This window comes from Bombus terrestris, chromosome 8 (assembly GCF_910591885.1).
Source record: "Bombus terrestris chromosome 8, iyBomTerr1.2, whole genome shotgun sequence".
Lineage (NCBI taxonomy): Eukaryota > Metazoa > Arthropoda > Insecta > Hymenoptera > Apidae > Bombus > Bombus terrestris.
This window is the reverse complement of record NC_063276.1, coordinates 1,904,545-1,919,314: the sequence shown is the minus strand read 5'-3', so window position 1 is coordinate 1,919,314 and position 14,770 is coordinate 1,904,545. Positions and strand designations below refer to the sequence as shown.

General features: G+C 46.5%; 1 protein-coding gene across 2 annotated transcripts in view; it reads right to left on the bottom strand.

The window, feature by feature from the left end:
* LOC100644762 (nucleolar protein 4-like) overlaps positions 1 to 7,469 on the bottom strand; it is a 96,274-nt gene extending 88,805 nt beyond the window's left edge. For both annotated transcript variants that reach the window (XM_003397005.3, XM_012310948.2), the window contains exon 1: positions 6,162 to 7,469. In XM_003397005.3, the coding sequence (XP_003397053.1) occupies positions 6,162 to 6,206 (45 nt within the window). In that variant the 5' untranslated portion in view covers positions 6,207 to 7,469. The remainder of the gene's footprint in view (positions 1 to 6,161) is intronic.
* Positions 7,470 to 14,770: the final 7,301 nt, after the last annotated feature.

Genomic DNA, 14,770 nt, shown 5'->3' with positions numbered 1-14,770 from the left:
TACGTCATTTACCTGGGATCATTCGATTTCGCAAAAATTATTCGATACCGGTGTATTTTGTTAGAGAACAATCGTCTGACGTCAGTGGAAACGGACAACGCGAATCAGACGTAATGAGTTTGCGTTCGGAACAACGCAAGCAGAGCGATACACGATGAAAAAATGCCGGAAAAGCTGGTATTGTATTATTAAGATCGAAATCGCTCGCAACGAGCCTATCTAATCTAATCTAGTTGTATGAAAAACGGCATCGCCGTTTTTATTATATAAAGACATGTAAATGTATAAAATATACAGAATTGAAGCTGTTTCTGCAGAGTTACTTTCAACGATTTATTTCTTGTGTAAGAAATATCTTAATCCTGTTTGAGACGAGCGTGATATCGTTTGGGTACGATCATCGAGTTTCAATAACGATAATTCTTCCAAATCGGCGGTGATTCGACAGCCCCTAAATTCCATTCAGAAATAACGACGTTTTTCCGAAAGTTGGCTCCTTCCAAGCGCGGAATACCGCGAAATGGAAAAGTCAGAGTTATTGGACGCTATGCGACGAATCGTTGGATGTGGAATCGTGACGATGAGAAATATCGCGATGCTCCGCGTAGCTTCCTAATTACCTGGTTCTGAGCGCGATCGACGTAGCTGAAAGGGTGGTCGAATGAGCGCGGTGGGGTGAGTTGGAGCGTTGCGTATCCGGCGGGCGCAAGCGTGAAAAACTTTCGAACGTAGCGGGAAGAAAGCTCGGTCGGGTCGTCGCGGAGGCGACAACGAACGAAAGGGAGTCGAGAGGGAAGATTGATTGGCCACAGCGAGTACGCGGCCGAAAGAGAGAAACAAGAGTACACGAGAGTAGGAGAGTAGGAGGAGGTGGAGGAAAGGGGCAGAAAAAGACGGGCGAAGGAAGACGGGTCGAGGGAGAGAGCTGGAAAAATATAACCTGTTGGACCGTGAGGGAGAGAGAGCGAAGAGGCGCAGGCGCGAACAGGACGAGCGATTCAGTGAACGACAGCGAGAAAGAGAAGAAAAGAGAGGCGGCAAAGCGAGACAGCCTCGTTAGTTCAAGAAGAGGGGAACTCGAGGAGCGAGTGCTAGCGGAGGAAAAGAGAAAGAGAAGGAGCGGCTATGCATAGAGGGGCGAGAGAGAAGGACACAGACGTCCCGAACCTGCCTCAACTCCAACTTGACTTTCGCGGTTCGATTCTGATCGGATCGATCTAACTAGCGCGCCGGCAAGCAAACCGGCCACCGGTATTTACTGTTGCTCTCTTCGTCGTGCGCGCGCTCGCCGCTGTACTCACGCGCCTTCTCCGCCCGTTTATCATGTGTTGCATCGCGTTCGATCGGCGTGAGCCGCGATCGTTCTTCAACCGGGACCATTTGTCCTTCCTTTTGCCATTTTTCTTTTCCTTTTTCTACCCTTCGTCCTGTTCGTTGCTTTGCTTTCGGTCGGAATGGACGCATCGCCGCGATGGACGAGATTGCAAGAATTAGAGAGCCGATAGCGGATTGCTTTGTTCGTAGTTTCCTTGAAAATGAAACTGCACGGTATTGGGAATACGTAACTGTAGCATTTTGTAAGTTGTTCGATCGCATCCCTGTAGCTTCGAACAGACAAAGTACGAGATTTTCAAATGGTAGGAGATATTATTGGGAAGTTTGCTTTCGCCAGGGAATGGACGTAATTGGAGTATCGCGTGAAGTAAAAAATCCTGTAATTGTTTTTCACTTGGAACGATACATCGTGCTTTCTTTACATCGAAACCGCTGTGTCTCCGCGAAGGCGGAAATAGATTTACCAAACTTTTTACAACTGTAGATATATCCTGTTTGTAAGTTTCCATAGAAGCTGCAGGAGATACGTGTAGCGGCGAGTTACGAGTTCGGTGAAATAAAAGTTCTAGACATTTCACGTTTTTAATTTGAGGATACAAAACTCATAGAATTTTATCAAAAAAAGTTAATAAAAACAAATATGTAACAGATCTGTCGAACAAAGTTTTTAAACGTTAACCATCGCGCTTAAACCACGCACTTAACCACGTTAAAAGCGCTTAAATTTAATTAAATACTAAAAATATCAAATCATATACGATTTCTTCGTTAAAAAATACCTAAGAAGGCAGCGAATACCATCCAATATCATATAAAATTTGTATTTCGAACGTGAAGCAGATAATCTCGACGCTTCATACACCGACTGTTCATAATTGATCGACCAACCAGCAGCTGGAATTTATTTTTTCTCCAATTTGTGAATACCGAATGTACCGTTTTATCAAAATAAATCATAAAACAGTTTCAAAGTTACTTCACTTGTGTAAATAAAATAAATTACTCGATTCTTAAGAATACAAATAACTCGTTTATTCCGTATTTCATCCACGATAAAACGCGAATAAAGTTAGAATAATTATTCCGGTAATTTTACTTTCGAACGAAACGCACTTCCCATCCAGACGTTTTCGATAAATCGTACTCTGAAATTCAACTAAATACGAAGTGCATCGAACCTCTCTATAATCTCTTATCCGTGTTAAAAAGAACATAAAAATAGGCCCGGGCATCGAATAAACCAGCGACGCTGTTAATTCTAATTGTAACGTAAAACCAAAACATTTGTTCCGATTGACAAACGCTGGTGTTCGATTTTGTTCTGAATTATCCAGTAAAATTTCCTGACTGGCGAATTGTTGGAAATTCAGCGTTTCAACGTGGACAAAAGGGCACTGCAGCCGCGCGAAAGATTCAAAGGCAAAACGAGTACATTTTTCGAATCGATCATTGTTACACCGTTGCGTAGGCTAACAGGATGGTATATGGTTTTTGGAGCTAAATACGGTCGGCATAGCCAGGATTAATTTATGCAACCGGACGATCGATCGGCTAATGGAGTTCACAGGGTTGAATATATCCACAGGCCTGGCTCGCGATCGTTTTCCACGAATTTTATTTCATTCACGGTTGAACAGTACGGATAAAAGGAACTGGCTCTTTTGAATCGATAATTTTGAAAATGTTTGAAATATCCCTTAATCGTGGAAGAAATGGATCTTGAATAAACGCTATTACGGGTCCGCCTGTTATGCAAATGATCAATACAAAATTTACAAAGTGCTTTAAAGAGATAAACGATTAAACAGGGACTAAAGCTGAAAGAAATGAAATATAGAGCAATCTTTAGCCCAGCGAAAGGATCGCTTTTTGGAAAAGAAATTCGTGGTAGCGAAATGATCGATGAAACGAAGAACTGCAGTCGAGGGTGAGAATAGATTGCAGCCTGTAAAATGGCAAAAACAAGAAAGTATCGGAAAAAACATTTTTTGCCCTAGAACAATATTTTTTTGAGGGGTTCGATATTTTCTCGTTTCTTTCGTTTCTCCCAAAACATTCCCCTGAACCCCATCGCCGCAACATATGCAATTAATCGCGGATTTTAACGATGTTTCGGTCACCCTATCTGCACGCCACCCTCAAAATTACATTTCCGCGTCAATTACCCCGGGCACGAATAATTAGAATAGATATCCGGGGAACGAATCGAAAATATGCAAATATAATAATAAAATAACGCTCGGTTACGATCGACACCCCTTTAACGCCTGCGTAACTTAAAACACCTCAAATATTAATGAAATTACAGGAAATATGAATGGTAATGAGTTCGAAGTATAAACAATGAATTAAAACTGAATTCGATTCGTTTCGTGACTACGTTACATTTCCCTTTATAGATAACGAGACCGTTTGACAACATTTCTGGGTGAATAACAAGAACGGAATATATATTTAACATCTTAGAATCGTTACCTCTTAATTGGATCAAGAATATAAAGAGAAAGATATTATTCGCAAATAATTGAATCATTAATGGCTCCTGGTTTCTTAACACGTTTGTGTGCTAATAAATGAATACATTGTTCGAAATATTCTCGAGTTCTATTTTCTCAATTTTCTGTACATAATACGTATATGCTATAAAATAACCAACAAGATCCTATCGTTTTAAAGCAACACAAATTACAATGTTCGTCGTAGAGAACGCGTGAGAAATACTACAAACCGTCTTATTTAGAAGAAAATGTACATGCGTATGCCTGTCCTACTATGTTATTGCGTTAAATGTATTATAATAAAGATATTACTTCCCAAGGGGTTAAGTTCCATTTTCTAAATTCATTAAGTAAGAAATTACCGTGTATTTATTTAAATTATTCTACATCAAGGAAGAAGCTAAAAATGATCGCTTACAAGGAATAAAACGATGTAGCGTATATTAAAATTTAAATAACGCGCGAGCGAAGGAAACGAAGTAGGTACATAATTCCACGTCGCGTCGATGCGCCTAGTCACGGAGATTCTTGAATCGAGCACGTGCTCCACCGAGCTCCCTAGAAACGCGATCCACGGATTATCTTTCGTGCAAGATACACAGGTCTAATCTAACCAAGGAGAAGAAAAAGCCCCGCGATAAGTCCTATCCGACAAGTTCGTCATTGAGTATCGTTTATTTCTGCGATTTGCGTGTCGTCAAGTGAATATCCGGCAATTCTGCGATGTTTTTCCAATCTACAAATTATCGAAGTACCGTGACAACAAAATCTAATTTTAACGTATTCGTTTTATAACAAAATGGCATACTCTCCGAATAGATGAATATTAAAGTGCTAAAATAAAAGAAGACAATCGTTAAAAATGTAAAGCGACTATTAGAAAGTGCGAAGAATTGTTAGTAAAATATTGCACGCTGTGTAAAGGTTGTCAAAGCTCTCCTGCGTAGTTGTTCATTGTATCGCTGTACAGCTGTATGAGTTAAACTTGGTTATACCAAGTGAAATGTAAAATGCAATCAGAGTACAAATGGTTAATTACACAAAGTTATTTAAATTGCGTTAATTTATTACTCGATTCATGCGAGATTATTAATAATATGTACATTTAAGTTATAACGAATAGGAGCTTTTATGCGACTCCAAAATTTGATTCCACCTTTTCTAAAGGAAATAAAATAAAACAACGACAATTTGCTCATACGAGAATCCTGAATTTTCGTATTTTATTAGATATATCGATAGATTATTCGAGAAAAGATTAATGTCTTCGAACAGTTCGTATAAATTATTTAATCTTTATATAATCTTTTCGCGACGATATAAGAATGAAAAAACGGCTCGGAAGCCTCGTCTAATCATACGCTATTCTCGATAAAAAGTTTTGATATATTCGCACTTTTCTCTTTACGATACTAACCGTACTCTTATTTCGATATGAAACACAAAATTGTTAAAGTGCTTGGTACATTTGTTGCGCAACAAATGCAAAGTGCACACTTTGAAACTTCGGAAAAAGAACAAACGAAAAGACGTACATAGTATCCATTACGACATGCAACGAGATTAAAAATGAAATTCAGGTTGCCACTAAATTCCTGGTCGATACAAAAGTACCAATGTACATCGAAAAAAACAGGAAAATGTTGAAGCCGGTACTCGTACGCGTCCGCGTACAGGTTCCAGTAGTTCGAAAAACAAAAATTGGGAATAACGACGCAAGCAACGGTTAATGAGTCAATACGCGTTAAGTGTTAGCCTCGCAACTTTTCCGCGCTTGCGTCCCCTCCGACGAAATTCGTGTAACTCTTTCAATTAAAACTTTCGCGCGCGGTACATCTTCTCCCCCCCCCCCCCACGCCCTCTCATCCGCCCACTCTCGCACCGACTGCCTCGTCCGCAACTCCAAAAAACATGGAGGGAAAAAATTAGACTGCAACGGAATAATGAGTTGCACGAGGAAGGAACGCAACCTGGCGGCAGAAAACTCCAATTTTCCGAACACCCAGTACCGTCAGATGCCCGCCCCCCCTCATGCTCGCTTCGCTTACGCGACAAACATCCCCTCCGTTCATACTCTTTACGACTTTACGATATTATCGTATCGCGATTCAACAAACGTGGTGTTCGCGCAACACAGTTACACACGACGACACGGTACGTACGATTCGCAGCAAGGAAAATGACAACCTTGAACCTCGAGCCCATGAGTTAAACTTTGACTCCAACGAGTTTTTACTAGATCGACGCATCGACGACTCGCTTTACGGAGTCCTGTCGCGAAAAAAGTCCGATCACGTGGTGATACGGTGGCAATCTTGATCGACTCACCTTGTGATGCTGCATGATGGCAGTGGCCTTTCGCTTGGCGGACATATTCAATTCCAGCGCGCGTGTCTTTCTTCTTCCTCGTGGAGCGACAACCGTATATCTGTCTCTTTCTTGCCGCGTCGCTATTCCGCGAGTGCTCTTTGTCTCGCTCGTGCTATCGGCTTTACCCTCACTGACAAACTGCGCTCCGAACAACGAAAGCTCGCGATACAAAAGATTGGCCGATGTTCTTTATTTATCGTACTTGCTTTGCTCGATCTTCCGACCTGTCCTTGTACTTGATTCAATCACGAAAGAATAACACGAATCGTATACACGTACGTATAGATAGGTGGTATTGAAAAAAGGAGTAAAGACGAGATGTTTCGTATATGTGACGGTGGCACGTATTGCTTCAACTTTCTCAGAGTTCTTAGTTTAGTTCTGTCTCTGTCCAACACTCGTACTCTGTCACCTTCTAGTTAGACACGTACATAGAACGCGCGCTGTCCTTCTCCCGCGCACGGTCCGCGAACTTTAAGCTGGCGCACAACACCACGCAGCAGCGACGCCGCGAACCGCCGCGATAAAATTCCCGCGGTTACCGCAGGTGTTGACGTTGACGGGCGCGAGCAAAAAAAGGGCTGTGTACCCGCGCGAAAACTGTTCCCTCGTCCACCGACGATCTAACCTTTCGCTCACGTACGCGATACTCGACGAACGAGCTGCCTCTATAAAGTCCATTGAGCCGATGCAACACTGCCAGAATCGCGATCAGCTGGTCGATGGAAATGTTCGCGCATCACGCAGACACTGACACGCACAGACGTAGTATCTGGCTACGCCGCGTAAACGTTCCAAGAGAGATCGTCTTTGGTGAGTGAGCACGGTAATCAGTAGCTTGCAGTCTCGGGAAACGTTACACACTGACGAACAGAATGCCCGCGAACTGCAAGGACATACAGGCCTCGACACACAAAGGTAAATAAGAAGGAAAATGTGGCGCTTCTTGTTGCACGAGGGACGCTCGTATTCCTCGTGTACGCGTCGCGTGGTCGCGCACGCCGCGGGTTTTTTGACTGTCGAATATCGGCCGGACACGGTGGCGCGACAACAACGATCTTCGGTCGTCTCTTGCTGGTAAAATCGTCGATTCCACTGGACTCGACAGACGTCTGTCTGTTACGCGAGAAGAGGGAACGCGAGTTGCGTGAAAACAAACGCGTTCTTCCCCGTTGCTAGTGCCAGTGCTAAGAGAGCGCCACGCTCCTGAACGAAATCATAGAACGTCCTCACATCACGAGCGCTCACGGCAAACTGGCGACTGGCGACGCGGCGGCGACCCCCTCTCTTCGCCTACCTCACCCTTTCCACTACTCTCCTCACCGCCTCCGCGCCGCTCCCCTGTTCCTCTCGACTCCCCCACGTCTCCTCACCCCAACCACGCCAACCTCACTCCACGTTTCACCCATAACCCACTCTCTCTTCCCTTCTCTTTCTCCTTCTCGCGCCGGTACTCTCTCTCCCTTTCTCGCTCTCTGTCACACCCCCTCCCCTCCATACCCCGGCCCCTTTTCCCATTCCCTCGTTCCGTCTCTGTCTCTCCGTAATGCCGCGCCCTGCTATGACCCGTACCGCTCTCACTCCCCAGAGCGGTCCTCCTCGAACGCGTCAACCCTCTCTCCTTCACCCCTGGTATTCCTTTCTGGTCTCTGCCTCCGTCTCTCTTCCGCTCGTTCGCTCCCCTATACCACTCCTGTCTCTTTCTCCTTCTATCTGTCCGTCGCGTTCTCTCTATTCAGCCAACTGTCCGTCTCGGTTCTTCCTTTCTACCGTTCCAGCGCCCTCGCCGGTTCGCCTCGACCCTCCCCGGCCCACGGCGGCGGCGGTGGCGGCGGCGGCAGCGGAGGCGGTAAGGTAGGGTCTGTCACCATCAGAACACCGAAGGGGCCGGTGGACGGGTAACTCTCCGAGGGAAAGGAGGGATCGAAAGGGGCGCAAGGGGCCGCACACGAGCATCCACACAGGGCTTTCGGGGGAAGGGAGAATCGAGAGAGAGTACCTTTAGCTCTGGGTGTTGGGGTAAAGGGGGACTGGCAGGAGTGTTGCGCGCGAGGGGAAAGGGACGTCGGCACTCATCGGCCGAAGGGGCTTCCACGGGTGTGTTAGGCTTGTGCTTAGGAGGGTATGTGCACGCCACTGCTGTTCGCCTCTCTCTCTCTCTCTCTCTCGCTCCCACTTACTCTCTCTCTCTCACTCTCTCTCTCTGTATGGACACGTCCCCGCGTGTATGGACACGTCTGTATGGATACGTGGACGGCCGTACACGGGATCTGTGCTCTCCGTTGCCAGCCGTCTATCTGTATGTCCATCTCTGTCTCCTGTCCTCTCTCTCTCTCTCTCTCTCTCGCTCGCTCTCGTGGCACACCGTTGTGTGCGATATCGTTGCGCGCTGTTCCGCTCTCCTCATGTGTGCGCGCACCGCGACTTACACGCACGTCGTTGATGATGACGAGTCATCCGAGAGGCGCGTCTCGAGTGCGTGTTCCACCACGGCTCTTTAATGGTACGTTTTTCGAGTTATTAGCCGGCCAAGCTAACGGCCTCCTCGTCGACCACCTGCGGGTTGATAAGGGAGGATACGATCGAGAGGGTGTCCTGCTTTGACTCTAGGAACATTGGTCACGGGTAACGTCCAACCAACGGTTTTACAACAGAGACTTTGTTCTCGGTGCCTCGTCTCGAGTCTCGATGCCTGGAATATGTAGAAAATGCATGCTTCTTAGAATCGCCAGAGAGACTGTGAGCTATTCTATAGTTCCGTCCCTAACGCGTGTACGACGTTTTCATTAGGAATTGCCGTAAAAACGATTCGATGGAACGTTACGTAGCGTCGTAAATAAGCTCGTCCTATGCCAGCTACGATGTTTCCAGCGCTTGAATCGGTATCGATCAAGCGGATGTGGATAGTTCTACTCCTCGTAGGTTTACCTACATGTTAGAAATAATTTTACAAACATAGAAAGAAACTAAGAAACTACTAACAAACTGCTTCTAGCAGTAGCCTCGATCGGAGTAACGCGTATAATTTTCTTTATTCTCGCGTACTTCTCTTATCGAGATCCTAGCATATCGGAGTATCAGCGTGAAATACGTAGCATAGCAAGTGGCAGTTCATAGAAACTTGACATATTTCTTGTCAACACGTGACATCTCTGTGATTCTACGCTTACAGTCAAGCATGTTTACGGTCTATAATCTATTTGACATACTCGCATCGAGAATTCACACCCGACCGAAAAGTTTTACCGTCGGTTATTTTTATAATCTCCTATCTCCTGAACAGAGACAGAAGCGTAGAATGGATGCCACCTACGTGCGATCAAAAATCTAACGAACCGCAAAAATTATTACTCCTTTCATTCCGTTTCAACCGATGAAACCAATCGAGTCCGAAGCTCGATTTACGCCCCTTTTTACGCGTTACATCGGCCGACGTTTCGCTATGGGGCTGTCCGTTTCGCTCCGAAAGGGCATCCACCGTTTTATTAGCGAGTTCATATTTCATTCGCGACGATCTCGACGAAACGGAGGCCCGTCTCTTTATATCGGTAATCAGATTAAAGCGTGTCTGCGGTACCCTTTTTAAACGGCGCTCATTAACCGGCGAATTGAAAAGTCGCGGGAGCGAATGGAAGGGGAATAAAGCCGCGACCCCACGTCGGTGGCGAGATTGTTTCTAATTCTTCCGACCTCCGTCGATAGGGGCGGAGGGGAGGCTTATCGGCCGCGGCCGTACACGCGATAACGATCTAAGCAACAGTTTGCCGCGGGGGCGGAAAACTTCGGGACACGGCGGCGCATAAAAAACCTCGAAACTTTTCGGTGAAAGTGCGATCTTCCGCTTTCGATTCGACTGCCTCCGCTGCCGGGGGAGGGGGCGACACCACCCTGCCGCTAGGTCACGATGCGTACGTACAAGAGATTCCGCGTTCGATCGACCGCTTTTTGCGCTTTAGTTCGCTTCCTCGATACCGGAGTTCATCGATTGTTTTACGTGATTGCTTTTATGTATCTTCGTTCCGATGTTCCGGATTTTCCGAGGGTTGGAAAGATTTCGGGAAATCGAGTGCATACACTGTAACACGACGTGTAGGTAATAAAAGGGAGAAACTTGGGATACAAAAAGTTGGATGGTTGCGCTACTTCGTCGCGATCATTGAAATTGAAGTGTTCGTACATCCGGAGAGGAGTTTCTTCCATGGAAATATTATATCGAAACGAAGGTAGTCTCGCAGCAGAAATGAAACGATTATAGATACAAGAACAGTACTGTTACGGATTCGATATTAGAATGTTTTTATAAATCAGCGGATCGCGATACGGTTGTATCTTTTTTGCGATTGCAACGATCTATCTCTTCGTTCTGATTGTAAGTAACGTAAGGCTTCTATACAGTAACGAATCGCAGCGTGTCTCTAAAAATAAACGCATATCGGAATATTCGATCTCCCAAAACTTCTGACAGCGCTCCGTAAGAACGAGATAGAAGGGTGAGAGTGCCTTCTCTCGTCGTACTTGTTACGAATCGTTCGCGAGCCGGATGTGCAACGTCGTAGAATCGTTAAGAAGGGCCAGATAGACGATTTACGTTTAAAATCGATCGAACAATTCTCGAGTACGATGTAGCATGATAATTTGTAACGCGTAATACTCGCTATAGGTAAAGAGAAGTGACGTTAAAACGCGCGAGGTAAGATCTTTTCTAGTTTCGACTTGTACGAACGAAGATACAACGTTTATACGCTCTGTACGTTAGTTTCAACGTGTCCACGTCTCGTTTCATCCATTTTCGTTCCAAACGTCTCGTGACTCCGACGACCAGTTTCAATCTTCCATCAAATATCTTCATTTGCAAAAGCTTCCGTGAGTCTTCGTATTTCTGCCGTTCTAAGGAATAGCAAGACGCAGTTTGGAGCGGAACGAGTCAACCAGGCAGCACGCCAAACGAACTTTCTCAAGACGCAAAAAGCCACGAGGAGCTTGGCTTCTCAGTCTAGCAGAGACGTATACGTGTATACACGTACATATCCGCAATCGCGATGCAAGCAGCGCGCTCGCGCCCTCGCAACGTGTCATCCCACGAGGGAACAAAGACCACTCGACCCGTCGCACACCCCCGCGCACTTTCAGAAGCGTCGAACCACGCCGCCTTCCTCGCCCTGCTACTCCCTTCGTCCACGGCAAAAAACTACGTCCCGTCCGTGTCTGAAAGCGGTCGAATTAGATCTATAATACCCAGACCCGGCCGCCATCCCCCTTAGAGAGGCGCGCGTGTATACGTGTGTCCCGTTTTCCGATGCGACCATAATGCAACGCCGGCCTGACGTTTGGTCGGTACTCGTACCTAATACAGCGGTGGCTCGTGGCACCATGTACTGGATCCATTTACGCTGCTATCGACGCAAGATACGCGCGTGCATTTCGCGCAACGTTCCATGCACACACGTAGTACACGAGCACGGTATACATGGAACACGCGCGTGTACGCGACGCGTGCAACCTGCCCGTTCGTGTCCCCGTGTGTACTTACACGTCCGTGTCGCGCTGTCTTTCGCGTGTGTTGGCTCCATGCGCGCTTGTGTGTACACAGTGTGTCATCTCGCGAGCGAACAAAGTCCACTCGGCATTAGACACCCTTGGTTTCTGAAGCCTTGGGCGGCAGTCCCCTACCCTTTGCCAGCACCCCTATGTATCTCTCTCCACCCGACCCACAACCTTCCCCCCTGAGCGCAACGACCCTCCTTCCTCTCTCGACCACCATCCACCTTCACCGCCTTCACCCTAACCCTCCCTCTCTCTCTCTCTCTCTCTCTTTCTCTCTCTTCCTTCTCTCTCTCTGTCTCTTTCTCTCTCACTCTCTCTGTGGCTCGACCCCTTCCATCCTCTATCTATGTTTCTCGTTCCCTAGAGCAGCCCCTGCTTGCTGCCAGTTCTGTCTCTCCCCCTCTGCCGCCCCCACAGCCCCCGGCTGATCCCCCTTGCCGCCTTCCTGCTCTGTCCCCTCGTCCGTCCGCCGCCCCCTGTTCTCTCTGATGGGTCTGCCGCTCCTCACGGCTCACGGTCGCCCCCGTCCCTCCTGCGTCCCCCTCGCTCGCCAGCACGCTGCTCCTTCACAAAAAACCCAAGTCCAGTGTAGGCGCAACGGGGGGTTTCTCCCTTCGCCTTCTTTTACCCTCTTCCCATCGTACGTCGTTCCTCCTTCGCCTCCGCCGCTCTCCCCCGCCGAGCACCGCTCCACTGCTCCCCCTTCCTCCGCTCCCGTTTCTGTCCCTCTTCCAAGCCAAGTCTCATCATGCTCTATACCTTGGTCTGATCGTTCTGTTCTCTCTTGGCTCCCTTTCCTGCTCTTTCTCGCTTTCTCCGACGGTTTCTTTTTTTCTCCGTCCCTCTATCTGAGTTACGCTGACACTCTGACGTTCCTTCTCTCTCGCTGCCTGTCTTTCGGCCTCTTGGGTAGTGACTCTCAACCTACGTCAGTCGATGACTCGAGGAGTCGCTCGTTCCACCAGAGAACTCGTCTCTTCTCTCTATGGGAGAATGTTCTCGGTTCTATACGATGGCCACGAGCACAGGGTGCTCGCTACGTTGTGCGATATCGGTGGCAAATGAACTGCGTGATCGTGCAGGGAAACCAGGGGCTTGTGTTATTGTGTTACGAAGCGTCCTATCGTAAATAATAATAACGTTGATGGAGTGGGCGATGGTAATAATAGCGATGACGCGATGCTAGTAATTTGATTAAAAAGGGAATTAAATGGTAATCACGTATTGCGCGTTCAAAGATCGGCCGTCGGATCTTTTGTGAATTTTCAACGATCTCGACAGAAATAAGTCGAAAATGCCGCCTTTTCACGCCTGTCCGTCACGCTGATTAAAATATCTCAAGTTCGAAAGGCAGAAGCGAGATCATCGGAGTTGAATCGAATGAAACCGCTTAATCGGATTCGCATATTCATAAAGTCGTTTCGTTGTTTTTTTTTCTCCGCGTATGCTTAATGACTTATTCCCCTCTTGCGTTATAATTCTCGTCATAACTTCCTACGGAAGAAAGGGGAATGAGCTTCGGTTCCTTATTAATGACTCCACATACGCGAACGTGTGATTTTTATTACCAACGACAGCATTAATTTAATCGTTTTTTTAGCGTAATTGACTCCTAATGATCATTTAGAATGTATTAAGAGTGGACGAATAAGACTAAAAAATGAGTACTCCAGCTTCTTTTATACGCGCAAGCAACTAAAATTAGATCATACGCCTTACAAGTATCGTCAAATCGAAGACGTCTTAAAGTTGATAAATCGCAACAACCTTTTTACATTAAGTATTCAAATTATAATGATATACTCGCTTCACTTACACGATAGCATTACGATGAAACTACTTTAAAAATCGTAATCCCGCTTCGAACTTCACCATCGTTACGCCCAAAAACGCTTAACCGCTCGGCACAACACAAATCACTAGCAAACGAGTCTTTGCTATGTTCAAAGATAATTACAATTATTCACGGTTCTAATATTTAACTTTGCGATCGAACGCGCAACATACACGCAGACCTGCGTCGAACATTCCGAGACACGTTGCTCGTCCAACCTGCGATTCTCGCAGCTGACGAAAGAAGCATTCTTGATCGTAAAACACCGCATCGGCATGACCCCGGATATTCTAGTTCCCGAACGACAAGTTTCACGGGTTGTCGCGCAAAGGAAGGCGGAAACTGGTTCACGAACGGCCACGGTAGCATTGTATCGATCTGAGGTATCGATGATATTCGCAACGGGATCGCGTGTCAGAAGATTGGACGCCGGCTAAACGCATTACCTCGTACCGTTAAGACGAATCGGCGTTTAATCGGATAATCCCATTAAAATCGACGAAGAATCAGCAGCAGGATAGACACGTTTTACGCTGGTAAAAGGCAACGCGTTGGTAAATTATCGTCGACGTGACGCGGTGCGAATCGCATGCGACGCAACGCTCTCGTCTCGATCCCAACCACTCCCTTTGCCTCTTATTACCTTGTTCCATTTACGCGGGAAAAAAATGAGATACGCGATTACTTTCGATGGCTGTTTCGCGTTGCTGATGCGATCTATGAGGCGTGTTTAACTGTCCCGTCATGTTACTAGCTTTTAACAAAGCGGTCTCTTTTCTCGCCCTCCCTCGTCGTGCAGTTTTCGAGTTAGCTTGGCGGGAACTATCGACACGTCGATCATTCGATCACAACTTCATCAACGTTCCAAGCTCGTCGTGAACGCGTATGTACATTGTACGATAGAATTCCGTTTATTCGAACACGACGAACATGGCAGGACAACTCCGAAACCCGACACAAACCGAATGGTTTCGATGATTCACTAGCGATTCCCTTTGTTTCTTATTAGCTCCGATAAGAGGAACGTTCAGAAAATTCAAGTTACACAGATTGGTTTCGCAGCGCAGTATGGAAATACGCTATTGTGGAACAGTATCCATGAATGGATCAACAAGTTCGAAAGTGGATGATTTTCCATCGATGAGCAACTGTAGGCAGCGGCGCGTACCTGGCTTATCTCTCAACTGAG